General features: G+C 40.7%; 1 protein-coding gene across 2 annotated transcripts in view; it reads right to left on the bottom strand.

Moving 5' to 3' along the window:
- CORIN (corin, serine peptidase) overlaps positions 1–26,124 on the bottom strand; it is a 192,527-nt gene that overhangs the window by 99,403 nt on the left and 67,000 nt on the right. The window contains exons 5-6 of one of the 2 annotated variants that reach the window (XM_045572862.1): positions 20,479–20,488; positions 16,597–16,772 (exon numbers count right to left, since the gene is read on the bottom strand). In XM_045572862.1, the coding sequence (XP_045428818.1) occupies positions 16,597–16,772; positions 20,479–20,488 (186 nt within the window). Of the gene's footprint in view, positions 1–16,596; positions 16,779–20,478; positions 20,489–26,124 lie in introns of both variants that reach the window. The other variant, XM_045572856.1, reaches the window with a different exon arrangement.

Genomic DNA, 26,124 nt, shown 5'->3' with positions numbered 1-26,124 from the left:
ACCTAATGTTATAACTCTAACCTCTAATCTATTCTAATTAAGTGCTTGTAAAGAATAATTTTTAAATAAGTAGTCTTGTACACAGAACCACCGTTTTGTGCTAATTTTGGATGCTATTATGTTGAATGTGCACAGGGCTCCTTCTTCCTCCTTCTAAAATGTGTAGGCTGTTTTATAACAGTGACGTCCGAGGTCTGTGAACTCCAACTGGCCCAGAGTCAAACAGGTTCAAATCACCACTCTGCCCAATCCTACCTCTATGATCTAAAGCAATTACTTAACCTTCCAATTTTCTCATCTACAAAATGGGTAGTATCTCAGTCAGTTTGGGCTGCTGCAACAATACTATGGACCAAGTGGCTTAAACAACACACACTTATTTATTTATTTATTTTTCATTTCATTTTATTTATTTTAAAATATATTTTATTGATTTTCCACAGAGAGGAAAGGAGAGGGATAGAGAGTTAGAAACATCAATCAGCTGCCTCCTGCACACCCCCCACTGGGGATGTGCCCGCAACCAAGGTACATGCCCCTGACCAGAATCAAACCCTGGACCCTTCAGTCCGCAGGCCAACACTCTATCCACCGAGCCAAACCGGTTTCGGCTCTTTATTTATTTTTAATATATTTTATTGACTTCAGAGAGGAGGGGAGAAGGAGAGAGATATAAAATTATCTACGATGAGAATCATTGATCAGCTGTCTCCTGCACGCTCCCTACTGTGGATGGAGCCCATAACCCTTGCATATGACCTGACCAGGAATCAAACTGTGACCTCTTGGATCATAGGTCAAAAACTCAACCACCGAGCAACACCGGCTGGCACAACAAACATTTATTGTTCATGGTTCTGGAAACCGAAAGAGAGATCAGGGTGCCAGCACAGTCAGGTTCTTGGTGAGGGTTTCTTCCGAGTTATGTTCCCACATGGCCTTCCTTGGCACATGCCACAGAGAGAGAGAGCAACCTCCCTCCAGTCTCTTTTCTATAAGGACAACCTAAACCTAGTTACCTTGTAAAGGCTCCACCTCCTAATAGCATTCAATGGGGAGTCAGCGTTTCAACAGGTAAATTCTGGAGGGACGCAAGCATGCAGCCCATAACAGGAAAAATAACCACAACCCTCACAGTGCTACCAGGGGAGTGAATAAGAAAACGTCTCTAACTCTTAGCATGGCACTTAGTATGTAAGAAATGTTCAGCACAGCACTATATCATCATCATCATTACCATAGTAATGTTATAATTGAGCACTATTATTAAACACTATTACTTTATTCTTTTTGAATAGCCTAACCATATTCACTAGAGAGAAGCTTAATTTAAAATTAATTGATCTTCCCTTCAGCAAAACCCAAATAGGATAAATTCAAAGAAAATTACATCTAGACACAAAATAATCCACCTAGTAGGGCTTATCCCAGGAACAAAAGACTACTTCAACATTCAGAAGGTAATGCATGCAATCCGCAGGTTAAGAAACTAAAGGTGAATCACACAATCAAGACAGTGGATGCAGAAAAAGCATTTGATGAAATTCAACATCCTACTTGATAAAAGAGTAATATGCAAATTAACCATCACTCCGCTCAAGCCATGCCCACCAGACAATCAGAGCAAGTATGTAAATTAACCCCAACCAAGATGGCTACAGCTACAGAGAGCAGTTGAGAGGCTAGGGTTTCCCCCAGCAACGGAGGAAGCAAAGCTTTCCACCTGCCCTGGCTGGCCTAGGCCTCCACTCAAGGCTACAAAGTTTCAATTATAGAAGATACACAAAACCAAACAGAAAATGGCAGCAGCCACAGAGCTAGCAGGGGGCTTGGCTCTGCTCCAGGCTACAAAGTTTCAATTGTAGAAGGTAAACAAATTCCAGGTACCAGGGTCTCTGCTTGGGTCGCCAGGGGGCATGTCTGGTCTGTAAACCACCATAGGCCCCTCGCGCAGACTGCCCCACGCCCCAGGGGAACACCCACCCTGATCCAGAACACCCTTCAGGGCAAACCAGGTGGCCCCCACCTGTGCACCAGGCCTCTATCCTATCTAATAAAAGAGTAATATGCAGATTGGCCATCACTCCAACACACAATATGGCTGCTCCCATGTGGTCAAAGATCCTGCCCCCATGTAGACAAGATAGCTACCACAAGATGGCCAGCAGGGGAGGGCAGTTGGGAGGTACCAGGTCTGCAAAGGAGGGCAGTTGGAGGTGATCAACCCTGCAGGGGAGGGTAGTTAGGGGTGGCCAGGCTGGCAGAGTAGGAAAGTTGGAGGCAAATAGGATGTCAGGGGAGCAGTTAGACATCAATCAGGCTGGCATGGGAGTGGTTGGGGGTGATCAGGCTGGCAGGCAGAAGTGTTTAGGGGCAATCAGGAGGGCAGGTAGGTGAGCAGATGGGAGCCAGCAGTCCTGGATTGTGAGAGGGATGTCCAACTGCCCGTTTAGGCCCTACCCTACTGGGATTGTGCCTAAACGGGAAGTCGGACATCCCTCAAGGAGTCCCACATTGGAGAGGGTGTAGGCTGGGCTGAGGAACATCCCCACCCACCCCGTGCACGAATTTTGTGCACCGGGCCTCTAGTCTTTCATAATAAAAAGTCTCAGGAACCCAAAAGAAAGATTAATTTAAAGGCTCACCTAAGTAGGTCAGCCCTACTCAGGTCACTCTGCCTTTTTTAATGTCAACGGTGGAATACAATATTATCTAGCTATGGGAGTGACTATTCCAACATATTCACAGTTTATACCTGCACTCAAAGATAGTGAGTCATACAGGGTGAGGACATCAGAGTATGATATCTTAGGAACATCTTAAAATTCTGTTTTCCATAACAAGCAATGAACAATAGGAAACCAATATTCTAAAAACAGTACATTTTACAATAGCTCTTAAGGTATCAAACAAAACATGCGTAAGATCTATAAATTATAAAATGCTGTTAAGAGAATCAAGGTAGACATAATCAATGAGAAGATAAACCCAAGTTCACAATTTAAAATATTCCATATATTTTAAGATATCCAATTGACATCTCCTTAAATGGATCTACACCACAATACCAATTAAAATCTCTACAGGATTTTTTTTATTTGCTGATTTTACAATTTATATAAAAAGTTAAACTACTAGAACTAAAAAATAAATGTTGAGCAAGACCACTGTTGAAAAACTCAACTACCAGATGTTAAGACTTAATATAAAGATATAATAATTAAGTCAAAGTGGTTTTGGTTCAGGCATAGACAGTCAGTGAAACAAAATAAAGAACCCAGAAGTAGACCCACATGAATATGCTTGATTAATTTTTGACAAAGGCACAAAAGCAATTTAGTGGAAAAAAGAATAGTCTTTTCAACAACTGGTCCTAGAAAAATTGGAAGTCCATGTGAAAAGAAAAAAAATACCACATAACCTATACCTCAATCTTATGCCAAAAGTAACTCACCATGACCATAATTTAAAAAAAAAACAACAACAACCTATATTTATTTTATATAAGTCTTAGGAGAGCCCTAGCCAATTTTGCTCAGTGGTTAGAGTGCTGGCCTAGAGTGAAGGGTCCCATGTTCGAACACAAGGCCCGCGGGCCAAATCCATCCTGCCAGGCCTTGCAATGTGGCCCGCACTGTGCTGTCATCACTGCACTCCGCTGCGTTTCTATCACAATGACAGTTTATGACTGTTCAGTAAACCATTCGGCCCGCGATTTAGGCTGGATTTTAGATTTTGGCCCCTTCTCTGATTGAGTTCGACACCCCTAGATTATAGTCAAGGGCATGTGCCTTGATTGCAGGCTCGATCCCTGGGGGTACCTATGGAAGGAAACCAATCAATGTGTCTTTCTCTCCTTTCCTTCCACTCTCTCCAAAAATCAATGAAAAAAATATCCTCAGGTGAGAATTAACAACAAAAAAGGCTGGTGTGAAATTAAAGGAGAAAGTCTTTCTGCAAATCAGTAAGGTAAAGAGTTTTTATGATACACAAGCGTGTTCCATACAGGACAAAAAATTAATCATTTGGACTTCATCGAAATTAAAAGCATTTGTTCTGTGAAAGACAAACTGGGGGAAAATATTTCCAAATTACATAACAAAGGACTTACATTCAGAATATACAAAGAACTCTCAAGACTCAGCAATAAGAAATCAAACAGCACAAGAGAAAAAAGAGCAGATGAACAGACGCTTTCCTATAGAAGATATGCATTCACAAATAAGCATGCTAAAAGATGCTCATCATTAGCCACCAGATAAACGCAAAACCACAGTGAGATACCACTGCACAGCTATTAGAGTGACTAATACAAACGACAAAAATCAACCTGGCAATACTTAGTGCAGATGAGATCATGGAGCAACTGAAACTCATATACCTTGTTGATGGGAAAGCAAAATAATACAGCCATTCTATTATAAAAAACAATTTGGCAGTTTTAAATAAAATAATACATACCTTTACCAATCTAAGTATTTAGCATAGATAAATTTGCTCACAAAAAGAGTGTATATTTAGTAACTAGAGGCCGAGTGCATGACATTCATGCATTTGGGGGGAGGGGGGGGGTTTCCTCAGCCTGGCTTACACTCTCCCAAAGTCCAGGACCCCTCGGGGGATGTCTGCCTGCCGGCTTAGGCCCACTCCCCAAGGGGTCCTTAGCACTGCCTCAGAGGCCAGAGAAGCTCCCACCACTGCCACTGCACCAGCCATGTGCTTGGCTTCTGGCTGAGCAGAGCTCCCATTGTGGCAGTGCACTGGCCATCAGAAAGCAGCTCCTGCATTGAGTGCCCCTGGTGGTAAGTGTGCATTATAGTGACTGGTTGTTTGGCTGTTTGGTCAATTTGCATATTAGGATTTTATTATATAGGATAATTTTCATAACTGCCCCAAACTGAAAACAAAAAATGCCCTTCAACAAGTGAATGAATAAATAAATTGTGGTATATGTAGGCAATGGAATACTACTATTGAGATAGATAGTAAAAAGATGAAAACCATTGACACATATAAAAGTATTTTGCTAAATGAAAGAAGGCAGCCTCAGAAGGTAACCTCATCATATGATTCTATGCACAGTACATGACATTGTGGAAAAGCCTGGTTGTTCCAGGCTTGGAGAGCAGGACAGTGGTTTCCACAGGTTGGGTGGATATGTGGGTTTGACTACAAAGGACAACATCAGGTCTGCTCTATATCCTGATTATGTTGGTGGTTACACAAATCTCTGTTACAATTCATAGAACTACACACAAGAAAACAGTGAATTTTATTGTATAACTTAAGAAGTAAAAATTAAACAAATAAAAGTAATATTGTTATCATGGGAACACATATTAACACACTCATATAAACTAAAAAATAAAAGCATCCTATTTCTGATAGAGAGTAACTTCAGTTTGGACAATTATTTTGACATTGAAAACTGACTTTTACCGATCAGGTAAATTCCATAGAAACTGAATGAATTAAACTCACAGCTCAACGTTTTGATACATAATTTAAAGCACATCATAATGTGAAAAGCTTCTTATCAAAACAGTTATATACAAAGAGGTTAATTGAAATCAGTATTTGTTTTCCCAATTCTATTGATATATGTATAAATAGGATTAACCAAAATGCCTCTAAGTAAAAGAATAATACATAGACATTTGATAAATCCTGAAAAAGTCTCAGAAATTGAGACCATGAAGACTAATGACTGAACAAATAATTCATGTCTAAGTAAACTCCTTTTCAACTCTGTGCTTTCAAAACTGAAAGGCGAATCTAACCAACTTGCCATCTAATCATTGAAATAATTTTTAATGACAGATTATTACTATGTGACTTTTGACAATAAACTGCAAAGTTGTTAAAAATAATTGAATGTCATTATTACAATAAAACTTCTTCTATTAGCTAAATTATGTGAATAAGTTTTCAAAGCACCACAACCTAGAAGACAAAAAATCAGAATAGAATTAATGCCAAACCCTATTATGTTCTACACAACCACTTTTTGAAAAATCTGACATAATAAAGCAAGATAAATTTCCAAAAATGTCACATTTAAATTTAATAATTATGTATAAACACTATAATAGATGTAATATATTTAAATCACAATTTTTATGAAAAATTAATAAAAAAATTATTGATACTCAAAGTCTCATGAGTAAGGAGAAAATTTTAAGTAATAATTTCCATTTTAATACATGGTTTTGTTCTAGAGATGTATGATAGGGTGATAAAAATAATTATGAGCATTGAAAAGAGATTACACCAAAATTTAATTCTGTGGGAGAAGGGGAATAGAAATCATAGTTCAGAGAGAAAGAGGCACTCTGTAAAATTTGCTGAATGTTAAAAGAAGAGATTGTAATATTTTAATGGTTGGTGAGTAGCAAGTCACTGTGGAATTTAAATTCCATTGGACAGACTTAAAAGAGTAAAATAACAATCACTTTAAAATGTCAATTAACACTGGGCCCTATAGCTCAGGGGTTAGAGCACTGGTCTTGTAAAATGTCAATTATTATAATATCCTTTAAATTTTATTCTTTGTCACTCTACATTCATCATTTAAAATGTTTAGATATTAACTTAAAACTGTTCAAGAGGGATATGATTTTGCGAAGTCCTTTTAGAGTTACACAAGCAAACATATTTAGAAGACCACAGCTCTAAAATACGATGTTACACTGCCTCCTCAAAAAGAATTTAGTTCAGCCAAAACTGGTTTGGCTCAGTAGATAGACCATCAGCTTGGGGACTAAAAGGTCCCAGGTTCGATTCCAGTCAAGGGCATGTACCTTGGGGTATGCAAGAGGCAGCTGATGGATGTTTCTCTCTCATCAATATTTCTCTCTATCCCTCTTTTTTCCTCTCTGTAAAGAATCAATAAAATATATTTTAAAAAAAGAATTTAGTTCATTTTGTTCAAATGTGTGCAGGACTTAAGACAAAAAATAAACATATGGATTGAGCAGATGAAAATGAAGACTGAAATTACTCCCAATTGCTGAGCTTAATAAAACTGAAATGATGAAAGTCACAATGCTGTTTAGCATAATGAAGTTGCAATTTCAGAAGCAATTCACAGATTTTGATGCCATGATTCTAAGTCACACATTAGTTTCATGGGCAGCCCAGAGTTTAGAGTTCAAATTCTAGGTTGCAGGAATCACTAAGCGATTGCCACATCGCTGTAGCCCACTTTCAAAGAAAACTGGTTGAGCTTAAGGAACTATGTCCTCCAAATAGACATAAAGTAGCACCCTATCTTGGGAATTTTTGGAGACAAATATGAAACTTAGAACTAAGCTAATATTTCCATTATATGGGAAGGGGAGAGGGAAGACCAGCAATTTTTTCCCCAAAAAACTATCTGATTCTGTAAACATGTATTGGCTATGATTAAATTGACCACCATGCGAGATATAAAGCCGGATTTAGAATGAAAATAGATGCTTTAAATTGTTCAGAGTGTGAATGGTCAGCCTTCCTGTTGGAGTGATCAATCAGATTTTTTTTTAACCAAAATAGGCTTAGAGTTATGTGCTTATGATTATATATATATTGGGGGGGGGATCAGACTTTAGCTTTGTAGCTAAAAATTCCTATATTTAATAATATAATCTATAAGACCACAATTGTGAATTTCTAATTGCAAGGCACGATTTTGAACAAAATGTGGATGCCATTGGTCTCCGGCCATTGAACAAAATAATACTCTGTAAGAAGCATAGGGGTCAACCTATGACCTTTGGCTTCTGAGCTATCACCCTCTCTCAGCCATGCAGCTGGCTCGTAAGGGGAGTGAGAAGAAAGAACACAGGCGTGGAAAGAACCCCCCCTATTTCTGGTCTAGGAACCACTGTGCGACCTCAAGCCAAGTAACCTTTGGCAGAGAACAAAAACCCAATCTCAAATGATCTATAAACAAGACTTCTGAGCCCAAAGAGAACAGGTAGTATTTAGGCTCCACAAGAAATCTATTTGCCTTGGCACTGCCTGTCTTTGCTGGGTAAGTGGCACAGTGAGATCAAAACAAGACTGCGGTTCTCACAGGAAAACAGTGGAAATCCACAAGATGAGATTTCTCATGGCTCACAGACTGAAAGAAGTTGCTAGGGGCTTTAAATAATTTTTTTTAAAAAGCTTCACAGCAAAATGAAACTCAAGTACCAGACGAGCTGATCATGAAGTTTATTAAGAATTCTTCCATGTACTTCGCTGTGTCACTAAGCAAATAACAATGGTAATGTAGCTGTTGCTGTTATAGCTTCTCTTCCTTCTCTTTGGCCACTCTCCCTCACATGCCTGTGTAGCACTGAGAGTGGATATAATTTTCCCATGGGGTGGGGGGCAGAGTATGGCAGGCCGATGAAGGAGAGTAGCTGGAACCTAGAGAGCCTGAAGGAAAGTAGTAAGAGAGAAATTAGAGAGGAAACCGGGAGCCAGATCATGTCAGGCAGAAGGTCTATGTTGCACAACTCCTGGAGGAAGTATTCACATTGATTCCTGTGTGATTGACGCTCTCCCACAGTTGTGTGATGCAACAGCACTAGGGAGGGCCCTGAAGGTTGTACAGATGGTGGTGTTTATATTGACTGAGATGGGTAACCTATAGGAAACTTGGAGAAGGAAGATGTGAACATATAGGAGAACAATAGGATTTGAGTAACAAAAAGAAAAAAAAGAGCATGTTGCTTCTGTGTGGAGAATAGTCTGCAGGGGAATAGGGAGGCTTCAAAGAACTTAATAAAGGCTGGAGGGACAATCCACCCAGGAGTTAGGTGACCTGCATGGACCAGGAAGTGGCTGTGGAGGTGATGAGCACTGGTTGGATTATGTGTATATTTGACAATGGACTCAATAGAACTTGTTGACAGATCATATACAGTGTAATCCGTTTATTTTTCCTTTTGTTTCCCTTGCCTGAGAAGATATATCAGAAAAAATTTTGCTACAAGAAACTTCCGAGATTTCACTGCCTACATTTTTCTAGAATTGTCATGGTTTCCAGTCTTACATTTTCCCTTTTCCAGTTCCTGGTAAACTGCCTGGTACTTAGAAAATGCTTCTAAATGTCTTCTGAACAGAACCATTTACATTTGCACAGTGCATTAGGGCTGCCAAAATTCTTTCAAGTACATTATCTCATTTAGCCCATATCACAGTTCTAACATCCAGGCATAATTTCTTCTATCCTACAGTTGCGGAAAGAGAGGTTAAAAGGGTTTAAGAAACTTGCTTAAGACCACGCAGTTATTAAGTAAAACAGAGCTTGAATACAAGCCTTCAGATCTCAGTTTGGTGCCCTTACAAGAAGCATCCACATATGGAAGAAAAAAAAATGTTTTTCTAATTTAATTGTGTAATAATTTAAAATTATAAATATAGGAAAATTTGAAGTTCTAGGAAAAGCTCATTTTAGTCAACGATCTATTGTAATGAAAAGGGCATGGCTAGTTTTTAGTAATTCCATGATGCTGTGTCTATAATCATCCATCTCCGGCAAAACAATGACACTAAGTATCTCAAAGGAATAGTATTACATAATTTCTCCCAAATCAGCCACACTCAAGTAGGAGAAATTCAGAGTATGTGTTTTACCAATATCCTGAAACTACGATTTTGCTGTTAATGCACTGAAGTGGTTGCTATCAGCAACCAGAGCTAGCAAAGCAAATGAAATACCAGGAAAGGAAAAGGAAAATGAAGGAATAAATAGCCAAAGTTGCTTCATGACAGGAGGGGGGCAGGGGGGGTGGGCGGGAATCTCTTTAGAGACAGAGGAATATCATTTAAAAACTACTTTCCATATAAGATTTCAGACAAGGTAGAGTGAAGGGTCAGTCAGGAAGTTGAGAATGATTGATGGGGGGCCTTGACCTTTGTCCCCCGTGTTCTCACAACTCAACCCTGGAAACACACACTGATGTTTATTTTAAAACCTCCGAAGAACAGTTCCCACAGCATTATCACTTTAGCACATTCTTTACTTCACAAGACTCAACATCAACACGAGAGGGAAAGGATGAGACAACTGTGGATCATTCTATCTGAGAACAAAATATCTCTGGAGTTATGATTGATTAAAGGATGCTCAGAGAAGATGAATTGAATGTATAGAGCTGTACATTGGAAAAAGCAGCTGTTACCAGTTGTGGATGCTGGCTCAGTTCAATCTGAAAAGACATTTTGAAAGTTCTTGTGAGAAGGGGCTATAACAGAGGGTAGTGTTCTAGAGTTAATAATCCAATCAGACGGGCCTTCCCAGGATGGTGGACTAGTGGGTAGATGATACAGCCCAGGGAGCTGGATTTTAAAATAACCTTGGGATGACCTCCCCAAATCTCTCAGTTTTCTAATATGTAAAATGAAGATGAATTATCAGGGATTTATTCTGGAAGCCAAGTGAGCTTACAGCTGTGAAAGCACTTTGGAAAGGAGAAGGGGGTCCATCGTGTAAAGGGGGCTTACTATTTTCTTGGGGCCCATGATTTCACAAGTGGGAAGGAGAAGACTGAGATGGGAGTCAACTTGTAGTCATCACTCATTTCATAGGCTAAGTAGGTAGAAACCTGACTCCAGCACAAGTTCACAGTGTTGAATGCCTGCACCAGTCCACCGTCTCTCTTCCTCTGTTAAATGGGACCCTGCCCCCTTTCAAAAATGCAGAATTCCTTTTGTAATGGACTCCACTCAACTCCACTGACATTAACCTGTGTCGCTTTATAGTTTCTGTCGGACATCAGAGTTTCAGTTCTTTTTACATTGTTTCTCACATATGGGTGTCCCAGATTAGGTTTAACATTCCTACAGGAAGGAAGGGTGGTTAGAAGTAGTAGTAGTAGTACTTTACAAAACATGGAGTACTGTGCCAGACCAAGGTTCCTCAAAAGCAGCACTAGTGATATTTGGGGCTACATAATTTTTAAAAATATAAATTTCATTGATTTTTTACAGAGAGAAAGGGAGAAGGATAGAGAGCTAGAAACATCAATGAGAGAGAAACATCTACCAGCTGCCTCCTGCACACCCCCCACCAGGGATGTGCCTGCAACCAATGTACATGCCCTTGACCGGAATCGAACCTGGGACCTTCCAGTCCACAGACTGATGCTCTATCCACTGAGCCAAACCGATTTTGGCAAGGGACCACATAATTTTTGCAGTGGGGCTGAACTGTGCATTGGTGGTTTATAGCACCGTAGTAGGTTTCTACTCACTACATGCCCGTGGAAACTCCTTCTGTCCCCAGAGTTGTGACAATGAAAACATCTAAAGACATTGCCAAGTGTTCCCAGGTCATCCCTTGTTGAGAACTGCCACCCTGGACGGGTATAAATTAATTTTATGAATACTGTAATTACTTTTATTTCTTCAGATTTCCTGGTTTAATGCTCTGGACAGAGTAGGTACTCAATTAATATTCACTGAGTAAATAAAAAAGAATGAAAAAAAGAACTTCATGGGTTATAGTTATAAGTGGCCCTACAGCATAAAGTCTTATGTGATTATGACTATATTCTATGATAAGTACTTTTCTAGTTCGCATAGAGTATATTCTTACTACACATATTTTAATAACTATGTGTGTGCTAGAAATTATAATTTTATATACACACAAAGATCATCACTAGCAGTAGCTTTATCCCTAGCACACATATTATGAACATATATATGATGGCTAGCATCCTGGTGGAATTTAAGTTTGCATGGGAAAATATTATAACCAATAATTCTAAAAAGTCTATGACAAGTAGAGAATCTCAGATGTACTTAGGAAATTTCTATTTTCTTTAAACATGAGTTTTCAAATACAAATGGATCATCAATCTTTTCCAAGATCAGAAGATTTGTAATATCTTCAGATATTTGGAGAACCTATATTCAGCAGCATTTCAGCTGGAACTATTAAAGACTACAAATGTTATTTTGACTTTCAAGAACTAGTAGTTTTTGACCATCAGCATTAAAGAACACTGATGACATTTTCGTTTTCACATTTACTCTGTGGATTCTTAAGTCCTCTGTCAACATGCCACATTGTCTAAATGATCACTGATAAAGTATTCTTACCAAAAGAGGGACAGCTGTAGATGGACAACAAGAGATTTGAGAGACTTCTTTCAGATACAAACACTCACTCACCCCTCTGATGGCTTGTTGCTATCTACCATCTTTTGGAAGGAATCCTAATTTAGCAGCAGACCTCTACTAAAGACTATGCTAAAAAGAAATAAAAATAAAAAATTTACTACGTTGTAATAACTTGTGGCAGGTCAATGCCCTCACTGTAAAACCGGAAGAGCCAGATAAAACACAAAAACATCTATTCAAAGACATTTGGCAGACTAGGAAGAGGTGAGTGGCTAAGACCCCAGAGAGAAGATAACCACAGGGAAAACAGCCTAGGTTCTGCAATGCTCTTTGTCTTACGGAACTTGCTGATTCTTGTCTTGGTGCTAGAAACTGGACATTAGGCCACTGCAAAAAGGTAAAGAAGTCAGTAGAGCTTGGCAATTTTTGTCTCTCTACAGGCTACATAGAGAGACAATATTTAGCATTTTAGGGCTGCAAAAAAAAAAAAAAATGAGTATTGAGGGATCAAAAATGTAGTGAGAAAGGAGACACAGACTAGTGGGCCATGGGAAGGATTTCCCTTTAAGGCATTTAAGGCTTTCCCTTCAAGGCATTTGCCACAAAGAACAAGAAGCTAAATTGAAGAAAAAGAAAAAAAAGTAAAAATTAAATCAATGGAAAAATATCCTCGGGTGAGGATTAACAACACAACAAAAAAGGTCCATCTCAGCTCTAAAAACCTATGAAATATAAAGAGAAAATCTATGAATAGGCTTTGGGTAATAGTGAGAATAATACAAAATAAAGTGACTATAATTTATCGAAGAAGAAGAAGAAGAAGAAGAAGAAGAAGAAGAAGAAGAAGAAGAAGAAGAAGAAGAAGAAGAAGAAGAAGAAGAAGGGGAAGAAGAAGGGGAAGAAGAAGAAGGAGAAGAAGAAAAAGAAATGGCAGCAGCAAAAGAGCTCAGCAGAAAACCTCTACAAAGTGCAGTGGAAATTTCAGCAATCCTGTTGTCCTCAGAAGAAAAACATGAGCATTTGGAACTGCCCATGGAGGAGCGGAGTGCAGTAGATATTTCAGTTTCTCAGTGGGGCCCCCTGGAGAAATGCTGCTTCAGAATGGAAATGAACCAGAGGAACATGGAGTCAAATTATCATTTCTTATAGACACAGCAAAATCAACTCAGTCTCGGATTGGATCAGATCTGTTCATACTCTATGTTCCTACCATTCAGGAGAGAATTTGTTTCCCCCATTGTCAGCCGACAGCCTCTAGCCCCTTCTTCAAGCTCTGCCTCAGCTGCAGAGAGCTGCCTCACCCAAGGCACTCCCTTCCCAGGAAGCACTGCAGCCAGTGACTGAGTGAGGCGGGTACACAGTTATGCCCAGCTTAACAACAGGTTACGTTCTCAGAAATGCGTCATTAGGCAACTTCATCCTTGAGTGCACTTACACAAACCTAGACAGTACAGCCTGCTACACTCCTCGGCTACATGGAATAGCCTATTGCTTCCAGGCTACAAATCTGTACAGCATGTGCCTGTACAAACAATATGAGATTAAATCAAGCTCAAGAGAAAGTGATGCAAGCAACAGACATGGTAAACACGAGATGTCTGAGGCTGCTGCTGGAGCAATTCGGCACACTGTTTTACAGCAAACATCCTATATAATAAAAGGCTAAATATACAAATTTTCCCCTTGACTGGGAGAGTTCAGCCAAGGGGTGTGGCCAGCCTGCCAACCACCCTCAGCCCTCCCCCACCTGGCCCCACTCCCAACAATCCTGCACACCCAGATTGGGGTGGGCTGGCCAGCAAATCTCCCACGTCCCCTCCCCTCGCCAGCCTGGCCTAATCGGCCCTGTTTGGGGCAGGCTGCCTGGACCCCCCTATGCATGAATTCATGCACCAGGCCTCTAGTCCATATATATATAAAAGCCCAGCGACCAGAATGGCAGAATGACCAAAATGATCAGAACAACTGGTGGCTATAAGCACTGCAGCATCCAACTAGCCTGATCTGGCCTCCAACACCCTGGTCAGGTGCGGGGCCAGCTAGCCCACCACCCACGGCCCCTCTCCAGAGCTGGCCTGGCCTGACGGGCCCCTATTGCAGTGGGCCAGCTGCACCCGACCCATGCACAAATATGTGCACTGGGCCTTAAGGTGTTTTTTATAAGTAGAAACTGAATACTCTAAAATAATAAAAAGTATAGTATAGCAAATACATAAAGCAGTTACACATAGTCATTTATTATCATAATTGTATGTACTATTTTTTATACAACAGGAAGTGCAGTATGTTTGTTTACAGCAGCATCACCACAAACTTTGTGATTAATGCACTGTTATGATGTTATGATGGTTATAGGCAATAGGAATTTTTAGCTGCATTAAGTCTTATGGGATCATTGTTGTATATGAGGTCCGCCACTGACCAAAGCGTCATTGATGTGGCACAACACTGTAAAGACCCAGCTATCTTGGCCCAACATGGAACAGCTCTCTCAGGCCATGTATGCCATACAGCTCCCCATGGATTTAGCTGAGGCTTTTACGGGCGGGCCCGGGTCTTATTTTAACATGTCCCTCTGCCCAATCCTGCTTTCTCTCTCTCCTCTACCTAAAATACCCTGTACAACACACTCCATCTCAGTGACTGTTTCTGGAAACCTCAACTTGGGACAGTCCCAGGAGTGGTCCAAGAAAGGAGGTGAAATGATGGGGTTCTTGATCTGGATCACATGCTGGGATGGTTGTGAAGTTAACATCATTGATGGTTAAGTGGCGATAGACATTCCCTGGCATGAGAAGGTGGTCCAATTTTTAAAACCCTCAACAGAGGTGAATTGGAATGGTATGCCTATGGAAAGGAATGCACTGGATGGGGTAACTTACCAAGTGTTTGAGACATACAGAGGAATAGTAACTATAAGGACAATGGATTGGATAGCTTACTGCTGAAAATCAATGTCCTAGTAAAGATAACTCAAAGCTATAGGCAACTGCAGCTCAAGTGTAAAAGCCAAATACCTTAGAAGAGGCTCCTATCTACCAGAGCAGGAGAGTCTAGAAAGCTGAGGATGCCCTAGCTGGTTTGGCTCAGTGGATAAAGTGTCGACCTGTGGACTAAAGGGTCACAGGTTCTATTCTGGTGAAGGGCACATGCCCGGGTTGCGGGCTCGATCCCCAGTGGAAAGCATGCAGGAGGCAATGAATCAATGATTCTCTCTCATCATTGATGTTTCTCTCTCTCTCTCCCTCTCCCTTCCTCTTTGAAATCAATAAAAACATATTAAAAAAAAAAAAAAAAAAAAAAAAAAGAGCCGGGACTGGTTTGGCTCAGTGGATAGAGCGTCGGCCTGCAGACTGAAAGGTGCTGGGTTCGATGCCGGTCAAGGGCATGTGCCTTGGTTGCGGGCACATCCCCGGTAGGGGGTGTGCAAGAGGCAGCTGATCGATGATTCGCTCTCATCGATGTTTCTAACTCTCTATCCCTCTCTGTGAAAAATCAATAAAATATATATTTAAAATAAAATAGAAAGCTGAAGACCAAAAGTGATCAATACTGTAGACCCATTGAAAGTAAGACCTTCTATTCCATCATAGGCACCAAGAGGAGGGATAAAAGGGAAGCCCACAGTGGGAACTCTTCACAATATGTATACCCACAGACTGCATATCCAGAATGCATAAAGAAGTATAAGTCAAGGACAAAGGCAGACTACCTGATTTAAAAAAAAAAATGGGGAAAACATTTGGACAGATACTTTGCAAGAAAAGAGATATTAAAATAAAAATTTGTGAAATTCCACTTAAATTCATCAGGAAATGCAACTTAAAACCACAAAGAGATACCACAATACAAAAATGAAAAAGACAGGCAATACTAGCTGTTGGGGAAGATTTTGAGCCGCTGCCATTTTCACACATAGCTCATAGGAGTGCAAATTGCTACAACCACTTTAAAAACTCTTTTGCTGAACAAATGCATAGCCAATCAAAGACGTGAGCAAGAATACAGTAGTCATAGTATCACTATTCATAACAGCCAGAAACAACTCAAATGTCCATCAACAACAACAACAAAAAATGCAGTGTGATATAATAATATATTAGAATTCTATACAACAATGAGAATGAGTAAACCACAAGAAGATGAAAACATAATGGATCTCTTAAACATAATGTTGCACAAAGGCGGCTAGATACAAAAGAAGGACATTGTAGGACTATTTGAAATGGAGTTAAGAAATAGGCAGAATAGGCTTCTATCTAACGTGCTAGAAGCCAGGGGAGGGGCTCTTTTGCGGGGGTGAGGCCACCAGGGAATGACTCAGAGTGTTTCTGGGGTGCTGATCACATTCTCTTTCTTGATCCGGATGCGGATTACACAGGTCTGGTCACTGTGGTGACAGTCATTGCGCTGTACACATTATTTGTGTGCACCCTTGGATGAATGGCATAGTTCAATTACAATGGTAAAAAAATGCAACAAAACACAGACACCTACCTTGCTTTTCTTCTTCCTGCTCTGGTAAGAAGCAATTCCTGCTGATGTTGCTGCTTTCGGTTTGGTTTCTAAACTGGGAGCACCTGAGGAAATTGGGCCAGGAGGCGTTCACCCTCCCCAGGATTGGCTCGCAGCCCTCTTTTGCAGCCTCACAGAAGGACCAACAGGGAAGGAGCCTGTCACTAGAAGAAAAGAGGAAAGTGAAAATTAACATTTTTATAAACTGCTTCTTGAAATAAGAATGAAATTGAAGTTGGCCATGAGGGCTGTAATAGTATGTTAATTTACATTCACTATGTCAACGATTTAAATTTCTACATTCAATCCTTATAACAAGAGTGTCAGACATCCTAATATCCTGGTTCTAGAGTAGGGGTGTCGAACTCAATCAGAGAAGGGGCCAAAATCTAAAATCCAGCCTAAATCGAGGGCCGAATGGTTTACTGAACAGTCATAAACTGTCATTGTGATGGAAACGCAGCGGAGTGCAGTGATGACAGCGCGGTGCGGGCCACATTGCAAGGCCTGGCGGGACGGATTTGGCCCGCGGGCCTTGTGTTTGACACATGTGTTCTAGAGGGAATAAGCCAGTTCCATAATATATCATCGATCTCCTGTAGAAGCATTGACTCCCCAGTGTGTTTTTTTTCCCCCTGAAAGTTGAGGTGTTAGCGTAAACCTGTCAATCCAAAAGGAGCTCTACTTAATGTCAAAAGGAGTCAACTAATTAACCTGGAAATACAGGCCCCCAAATTGGAAAGGCAGGAGTAGGTCACAAAATAGGGTCATCTCATTTCTGTTCTTCCCTTTGAGAAATTCAAAGTATCTCTGAGAGGCAGGGGGAAAGCTGTTCCTTAATTTCCACTGCCTCCCTGGAAAAGACACATAAAGACAACTCAGTTATTTATTTGTGGCAACTCAGTGATTTACTTGCAGTCATAAGCAATGCTTTTATCGACAGTTTCTAAAGTTATTATCTTCTCGGATTTCTATTTTGTCTTCTGCAAAAATAGAAAAATGCAGACAACAGTCCATTAATGGTAAGAGAAATGCTGCCCTGGAGCTTGCCTGGATTCACCTCACATGCCATCAAACACTCTGGCTCCAACACTCAGTGTCTGGGGACTAGGAAGCTACAGAAGCTAAAGGCCCTGGGTTTGTTCTCTTAGAGACCCCGTGGCTTTTTCTGCTTTGCAGCTACAGGCTGCATCTCTCACCCTGGCTGGTGAGCATTTCAAATGATTAAAAAAAAAAAAAAAAAAAAAAAAAAAACTGGGAAAGAAAATATACATGTCAGTCAAAGCAAAGCCCACACTTCACCAATGTAGTGTCACTAACATGTTTCAGAGCCACACAATATTAGATCTGTAAGAAACCTTAAACAACACCTCGTTCAAACCCTTCATTTGAGACAGGACCTGATTCTGGGATCGACTGAAGGTCACATAGCTTCTTAATGGAAGAACTGGGAAGAGAATCCAGATGTTTCTACTTTTAGTCCACACTCTATCTTCTCTCCTATATTGTCTAATGCTCATGTAAAGACCTAATAATTGGGCTTTAAGAGTTCCTTGATCAAACAGGATCTCTCTTGGGAGAGAGATATTTTATATATAAAAGCGTGGAAAAGGTTTACTCAGCAATTTCCTTCAGATATGAGTGCTTTGGACCTCATAATATGAAGGTTAGAAACTTGTGTTAAAACTGAATAGCTTTATTTTAATTGATTTGAGAAAGAGAGAGAGAGATGTTATTCCACCTAGTTATGCATTCATTGGTTGATTCTTGCATGTGCGCTGATCAGGGATTGAACCTGCAACCTTGGCATATCAGAACCAACTGAACTACTTAGCCAGGGCCAAAACTGAGTATCTTTTAGAGTCCTACTATTCATATAGCTAGCTGTCTACATTCATATGTCATTAAATTTGTTAGGGAAGATGCAGAACGATAGGTTTTGCACTTGAAAGATTAGGCTTAAGGCATAAAACATGTTGACCTGCTCCGGGCAAGTATCTTGGTATAAAAAGAATACCTGACTGCCATTCAGGAAATATATATTAGGTATTTATAGGACTAAGAAAGTATCACTTAAATAACGTTTTCCAGCCGAAACCGGTTTGGCTCAGTGGATAGAGCCTCAGCCTGGAACAGTCCCGGGTTCGATTCCGGTCAGGGGCATGTACCTTGGTTGCGGGCACATCCCCGGTGGGGGGTGTGCAAGAGGCAGCTGATCGATGTTTCTCTCTCATCGATGTTTCTAACTATCTATCTCTCTCCCTTCCTCTCTGTAAAAAATCAATAAAATGTATTTTTAAAAATAAATAAATAAATAAATACCATTTTCTATCTCAATCCAAAGAAGTCAGAGACTATATTTTCTCAACTAAAATGTGGGCACATGGTTGAGGAAGGTGGAGAACATAGAATTCCTGTGCACATTGCTAGACACTCTCTTCTAAGTGCTTCCTGCGCATGACACCTTCATTTCTCACTACAGCTCTAAGTGCCAAGTGCCAGTAGTATCATCCCTAATACCCAGATAAGGAAACAGAAGCACAGGAACAACAAGAGCCTTGGCCAAGGTCACTGAGGGAGAGAGTGTCAGAGCCAGGATTCAATGTTTAAGAGAAAGTACTGTTCTGGTGGAGATGGTTGTCTGGGTGGGGTGCTTGAATGGGGTCTGGATGATATCAGAGCCTGGGACCTGGGTCAGGGACTCAAAGGCAAGGGAAAAAATGCCAAAGTCAAGGACCCAGGACCCACTTTATTAACTACTGACCCAGGACCCTCTCTATTAACTACTCTACTGCACGACAGTTCTTACTCCAGGCCTATGTGTTCCAAAGCACAACTCAAGGGCGGGTAGGAACGTGATAGGCACTTTGGAGTGGACCAGCCATGTTCACAGAGATGGGTTCTTCTTCATTCTCCAAACTCCTAGTGAAGTTGCAATCATCAGTGTTTGCCAACGGGGCCAAGAAACACAAGAGAAGAAGGAAGTTATGTATCTTTCCTGTCCAGTGTGAGAGAGCCCCCCCAAAAAAACTACAAGACCAGCCTGGCTTGACGTTGGCATTTTTTCCCTTGCCTTTGAGTCCCTGACCCACGTCCCAGTCTCTGATATCATCCGGACCCCATGCAAGCACCCCATCGAGACAGCCATCTCCACCAGAACGTGACTTGCTCTTAAACATTGTCTTTCTTTCCTGCAATCAAAACTGCATTCTCCCAAGTGAGCAGATTGCAACTGGGCTGTCAAAGAACGCTGACAATAACACAGAGTAATTTATAATAACAGATGGACCCTTAACCCTCCCAAAGGTTTTCTTCATCATTAGAAGACTTACTGGAGCAAAGGAATCTCTAATTAATGCCATTTCAGATGCCATTTAGAAGAGGGAAAAATTCATCTATCACTGGGGAGGGTGAGATCACTGCAAAGCTAACTCTCGAGGCTCAACTCTCCCAGGTGGTTTCTGGACTTTCTCTCACCTCTGAGCCGACCTACATTTGGGTCACGCCACATTTTTTCTTGAGATCCTCTACAGTAGGGGTGTCGAACTCAATCAGAGAAGGGGCCAAAATCTAAAATCCAGCCTAAATCGAGGGCCGAATGGTTTACTGAACAGTCATAAACTGTCATTGTGATGGAAACGCAGCGGAGTGCAGTGATGACAGCGCGGTGCGGGCCACATTGCAAGGCCTGGCGGGACGGATTTGGCCCGAGGGCCTTGTGTTTGACACATGTGCTTCAGGATCTTCATGCAAGGGCCCAGCAGACTGCTTTCTGTTCTGAAGCTGACATTCTCAGTGACTTTTCCTATGGACACTTTCCGCTAGAAAGGGTAAGCCCGCCACCCTCTAACTTTCACACGGCACTCCTCACTGTCTGGTCTTGTGCCAACGGTTCACCCACAGCAAGACTCGGTTTCCTCAGTTGAAAAGTGAGAGGTTTGGAAAAGCTGAGTTCCTACGGTGCTTTTATCACTAACATTTCACACATCAAAATGTATCCTTTAACACAGTGCTTCTCAGAGGAGCCGTGATAACCCCACCGGCTTGCTAAATTTCAAAAGGTAAGAGACTTTTTTTTTCCCCTCGAAAATTTGTTCTGGGAATATACAGGGACATTAAGATACCATTAGGCCTCCCATTCTAAAAATGGGTTCTAAGAAAAATGTCTAGAGTGTTTCCAAATAGCTCTAAGAGGTGTAACCAACAGAGGCCCATAAAGCTTTAAATTGCTGCACCGGGACCTGTGAAACAGTGAGAGAGTATTAATAATCAGCAGCCCTTTCGAAGAGTGAGCAAAATGAAGAGCCATTTGCTCTGGGTCGGCATGGCATTCAACTGCCCATGAGGAGCTGAAGTAGTTTGCTGTCATCACATGGAGCAGCGGGTGAGACAGACCACACTATTTTGGAACATAAGTGCCTATATCCAAGCAACAAGCAGACTGACATCTGAAAACAGTGCTCAGCGCGGGCAGGGGTCGGATCTGGCTATCAGAATACTATTTTAGAAGTGGTGATTATTTTAAATCGATGTGTGAAGTGCACTTGGTGTCATGCAAAAGTCTCTTCACACATTTCAACTAAAGTTTAAGCAGGAAACAGTTATTATATGAGTAATCTATACTAATAAAAGGATAATATGCTAATTAGACCGGGAGACCTTCCAGACATCCTTCTGGACAAAGCCATGGTGGAGGGGCCGAGACAGAGGCAGTTAGAAGCAATCAGGCCAGCAGGGGGGCAGTTGGGGGCGAGCAAATCGGTGGAGGGGGGGAGGGGCAGTTGGGGGTGATAAGGCCAGCAAAGGGGCAATTTGGGGAAAGCAGGCTGGGGGAGAGGCTGTTTGAGCTAAGAAGGCCGGTGGGGAGGGAAATTCGGGGCAATCAGGCCAGCAGGAAGAGTGGTTAGGGATGATCAGGTAGACAGGCAGGTGAGTGGTTAGGAGTCAATGGTCCCAGGTTGCAAGAGGGATGTCCAAGGGGTCCCATATTGGAGAGATTACAGGCCGGGCTGAGGGACACCTCCTCCTCCTCCCATGTACAAATTTCATGCACTGGGCCACTAGTTATACTACATAATGATAGTGATGTTTTTATTGTGTTTCCACTAGGCAGAATGTCCTAAAATGATTTATCTATTAAAAACTTGGAGATTTTGCCTATATATTTTTAAGTAAATTTATCAACAGTTTTTAAAATTTATTTACCAATATATATATATATATATATATATATATATATATATATATTTTTTTTTTTCTTTATTGTTTCCTTTTTAACAACATATCTCCATCCAAAAAAAAAAAACTTTTAGACTTCGGCTGTAAAAAAAAAGTTCTGATAAGATCTAATGTTAAAATTATTGAACAAGATACAGCTGATATGATTGATATGACTCAGAATTTTTAAATTTTACAAATGACTTTTTCTAACTTTTTAACTACTTTTGGCCTATAGAAAAGTTATGAAAACAGTATAGAAAGTTGCCATATATCCTGCATCCAGGCTCCCTCAAGGCTAACACCTTACACAACTACAGTTCAATGGTCAGAACCAGAAAACTAAGATTGGCACAATATCTTTAACTAAATTAAATATCCCTAAAAATCTCCATTCAGGATCTCATATTTATATTTAATTGTCACATGTTATGTTTGGCAAATAAACTGATTTTTAAATATATTAGGAGAGCTCAGGGTTTAAAACTGTCGCCCTCCACAGACAGAATTCCCCAGGCAGACTCTAAGATGACCCCCAATAACTTCTGGCTCCTGTTGTTCAGGCCTGTGTGAGCCCCTTCCTTTGAGGGTGGGCTGGCCTAGTGACTTGTTTCCAACCAACAGGTGGTAGTGGGATGTCATTTCTATCATACATAAGATGTGGCTTCTCTATTGCTAGAGACTCTCGCCCTTATTAGCTTTGAAGAAGCAAATCGCCATCTTGGGGAGGCCCGCATAACAAGGAGTTGAGAGTAGCCACTGAGAACCTGTGATGTGGAGGAAGGTGGAAATGGATATGGAGAAGTCATGCCATCCAGCAGGAGCTCAGCAAATACTGGTAAAGGGATGGAATGTAGTGCTATAAACTGTTAAACTCTTGTTAACTTGACATCTTTGCTGTGAAATCCACCACAGAAATCAACAAATGCTACAAACAACAGTTTTGTGTTGCTGTGTTTTTTTGTTTGTTTTTTTCAGGGAGCCAGTTTATCAGTGTACCACTGGCATGAATGTATAAATCATGGCACCTCCTACAGAGGAAAGCTGTTCTTATCTCCACTGAAAGGAAAATCACTGTCTTGCACTTCTTGAGCCAGATCGAGACAATATTAACTCATTATCTCACCACTCCTTGGACATGCCTAATTTTGTTGGTGCTAATACCATCTACCCAAGTCCTCAAGTCCCAAAACCTTTGCCTCACCCTCAACCCCACCATTTATGTGTAATTAATCGTGAAGTACTGCTAATTTTACATCTTCAAATCCAATTGTTCTCTCCCCATTTTCTGTTCTAGTAAAATGAAACTAGTTGTAGTTTCCCTGATATATAATAGACCTAGGCTGTTACTCTACCCGAAATGCCTTCTCTTCCCACCTTTTCCACATAGAAAACTTCTATTCATCCTCTAAAACCCAATGTAGCTGTTACCACCTCTCTGGAAGCAGCCATTTCTCACAATGCCAGATGAAAAGAGTCTTCCTTCCTCCCTGTGTTACCCCCACACCTTGTAAGCTGTTCACATTGCACAGCCATTTATTTATTTTATTTTATTTTTAATATATTTTATTGATTTTGTACAGAGAGGAAGGGAGAGAGATACAGAGTTAGAAACATCGGTGAGAGAGAGTCATCGATCAGCTGCCTCTTGCACACCCCCTACTGGGGATATGTCCGCAACCAAGGTACATGCCCTTGACCGGAATCGAACCCGTGACCCTTCAGTCCCCAAGCTGACGCTCTATCCATTGAGCCAAACCGGTTTCGGCTGCACAGCCATTTAAATGTGTTCATGCCTGGTTCCTTATTGTTAGGAAATCTCTCAAAGGCAGAACTCTGTGCTCTTCACCTCTACATCTCTCGCATCAAACTATGTGCCTGGCACACTGTAGGTGCTAACATGTGCTTGATAGGAGAATAAATAAATTGATAACTTTCTGATATCCTTTTTGAAGGAGCTGATGTCAGAAGCTGAGAGGTAGTTCACTCCCAAATTCTAGAAGACCCTCTACTCTCCATTATGTCTACCCTCCCACACTCACATCCTTGCCAACAGCAACTGCAGCTACTTGCAAGACTGATTCCATCAGGCCCTCTTTCCCACCTAGGTCCATTCCCACAGAACATTCAGAATACCCGGGTCTCCCTCACTTTCTAGATCCCTAAATCCTGAGGGGTCAGGTGCAATCTACTTAGTGAGATCTTCCTGAATAACACTGCTTAAAATTGCATCTCTTGCCACCATACCCCCATTCTCCCAAAGCTTTCCTGCTGGACATTTTCCACTGCCCCAATCACTATCTAATCTACTTTACTTACTTACATGCTATCTACTTATTTGCTTATTGTCTATCCTTTTCTACTAAGCTCCATGAGGCCAAGGATTCTTATCTGTTTTGTTTGCTGCTGTATCCCCACTATGTACAGTCAGCACTCCATCCATATTTATTGGAGAAATGGATGAACTACAGTCAGAGGATAATGTGGTGGCCTGCTTACAATAAAGCGATCCGTAGCAAAGTCGGGAGCAGAGCCATCACTACTACCTCCCAAAGTAATCGGTCTGTACAGGAGCTCACGCCGTCCATGCTCACCTGATCCCCTCCCTTCATGTCAGCGAATTCTACACATGCTGTTCAGTCTTGAAATAATTCCCATGTCAGAGAAAAATGTCAGTAAAATTGGTATGGGTGAAAGCCCTACAATTAAATGTCTCACTTGGAAGCCAAGAGCAGGGTGTCACCCTTAAGACAGAAACTCGAGGAAATACCACCCGATAAACACAGCTTAAATTAAGATGAGTGTGAGTCATGTAAAACCACACAACCACCCGTGAAAGAGAATATAAATTCTATGCCCTTCTAACCAACATGAACCTGATTCTCATTAATACTTGGCATACTTACCAGGGGCCATGGGGTAGAGGATTAACAAATCACTAAAGAAACTTGCAATCGTGAAATTATTTTTGCAGCTGTTTTGACTTTTGTACACCATGAAATGACACCTTCAATGCAGATCTTTGAATGAAGTGAATCACAGGTATTAAATCTAAATGCTAGCCACATCCACATAATACCAAGAAAGTATTGAGGTGAAAAGTCGACATACTAATTCACAGAGCTCGATGAAATACGTGTGCTTGAGACACTGTCAGTGATATGACAAGGCATTTTCAGAAAGACTGGAGCCTCATGGCCTGATTCTCTAGCTTTACATCTTTGTAAAATAAAAGTTCCAGGAGTTATCTGACTCTATTACCCACACATGGAGCCATTTTGGGGTCATAAAATGAAAACTGACTTATCATTGATATTTTATATAAAATGCCAAAAAGCATTTCCCACTTGTGTTGCCTGAGGTTGAATGAGGTTGAAAAGGAACTATGATACAACTGACCACCTAAACCACCACGTGGCCAGCACTGGTGTGGCTAAAAAGTTGCTCCAGCCGGTGGCTCAGTTGGTTGGAGCATCGTCCTGTACAACAAAAGGCTGTGGGTTCAATCCCCTGTCAGGTGTGTACAGGAGGCAACCAATCGATGTTGTTCTTTCACATTGATATTTCTCTCACTCTCTCTCTCATCAATAAACATACCCTCTGGTAAGGAATAATAACAATAATAATAATAATAATAATAATAATAACTGCTATTTCTAGGTCAAGAGGTAAAATCAGGGAAGTAAGCCACAAATGACTTTCAGAATAGTTAGTTGGTAATAGCAACAAAGCATATCTTTTTTCTTTGCCTACTGACATATGTACTTTTTTTTAAATTATGATTATAAAAAAAATGTAATGCTATAATGCTTGCATTTATTTGTGACACCATCGAGTTCTTGGGACATAGGTAAAAATCTTAATAAAAGAAAGTAATAGTATGTAATTATTCTCCATTTAGAAAAAAATGTATATAATAAAGCTTATGCTGACTTTATATAATTCCTGAATTCTTCAAAGAAGTTTTTTAAATCAAATAATATTTTCCAAGTGCTTTTTAGATGATTTGGGGGCTGAATTTACATGTGAGATTGGTACATGCTGCCTTATAAAATGATATATTTAAGAACACAGTAAGCCTTCTAAAGTACATGACAGGAAGGCAATTTTGTTACTTTTTTACTAAATCATTATAAAAAAAAATTCGATTCAAAAATAGTGTAGCAATATAACAATATGCAGCAGTAGAAATTCTGAGGATAAATTGGATGGTGAGGGAGAGGCTTTATAATTCTCAAAGCTTTGAAAATCCATTCCAATAACAACTTAGACGCCCAATTGGACTATTCAGCT

This window comes from Pipistrellus kuhlii, unplaced genomic scaffold (assembly GCF_014108245.1).
Source record: "Pipistrellus kuhlii isolate mPipKuh1 unplaced genomic scaffold, mPipKuh1.p scaffold_m20_p_1, whole genome shotgun sequence".
NCBI classification, from domain to species: Eukaryota; Metazoa; Chordata; class Mammalia; order Chiroptera; family Vespertilionidae; genus Pipistrellus; species Pipistrellus kuhlii.
Note: the sequence above shows the minus strand (reverse complement) of the source record. Positions and strands in the feature narration are given on the sequence as shown.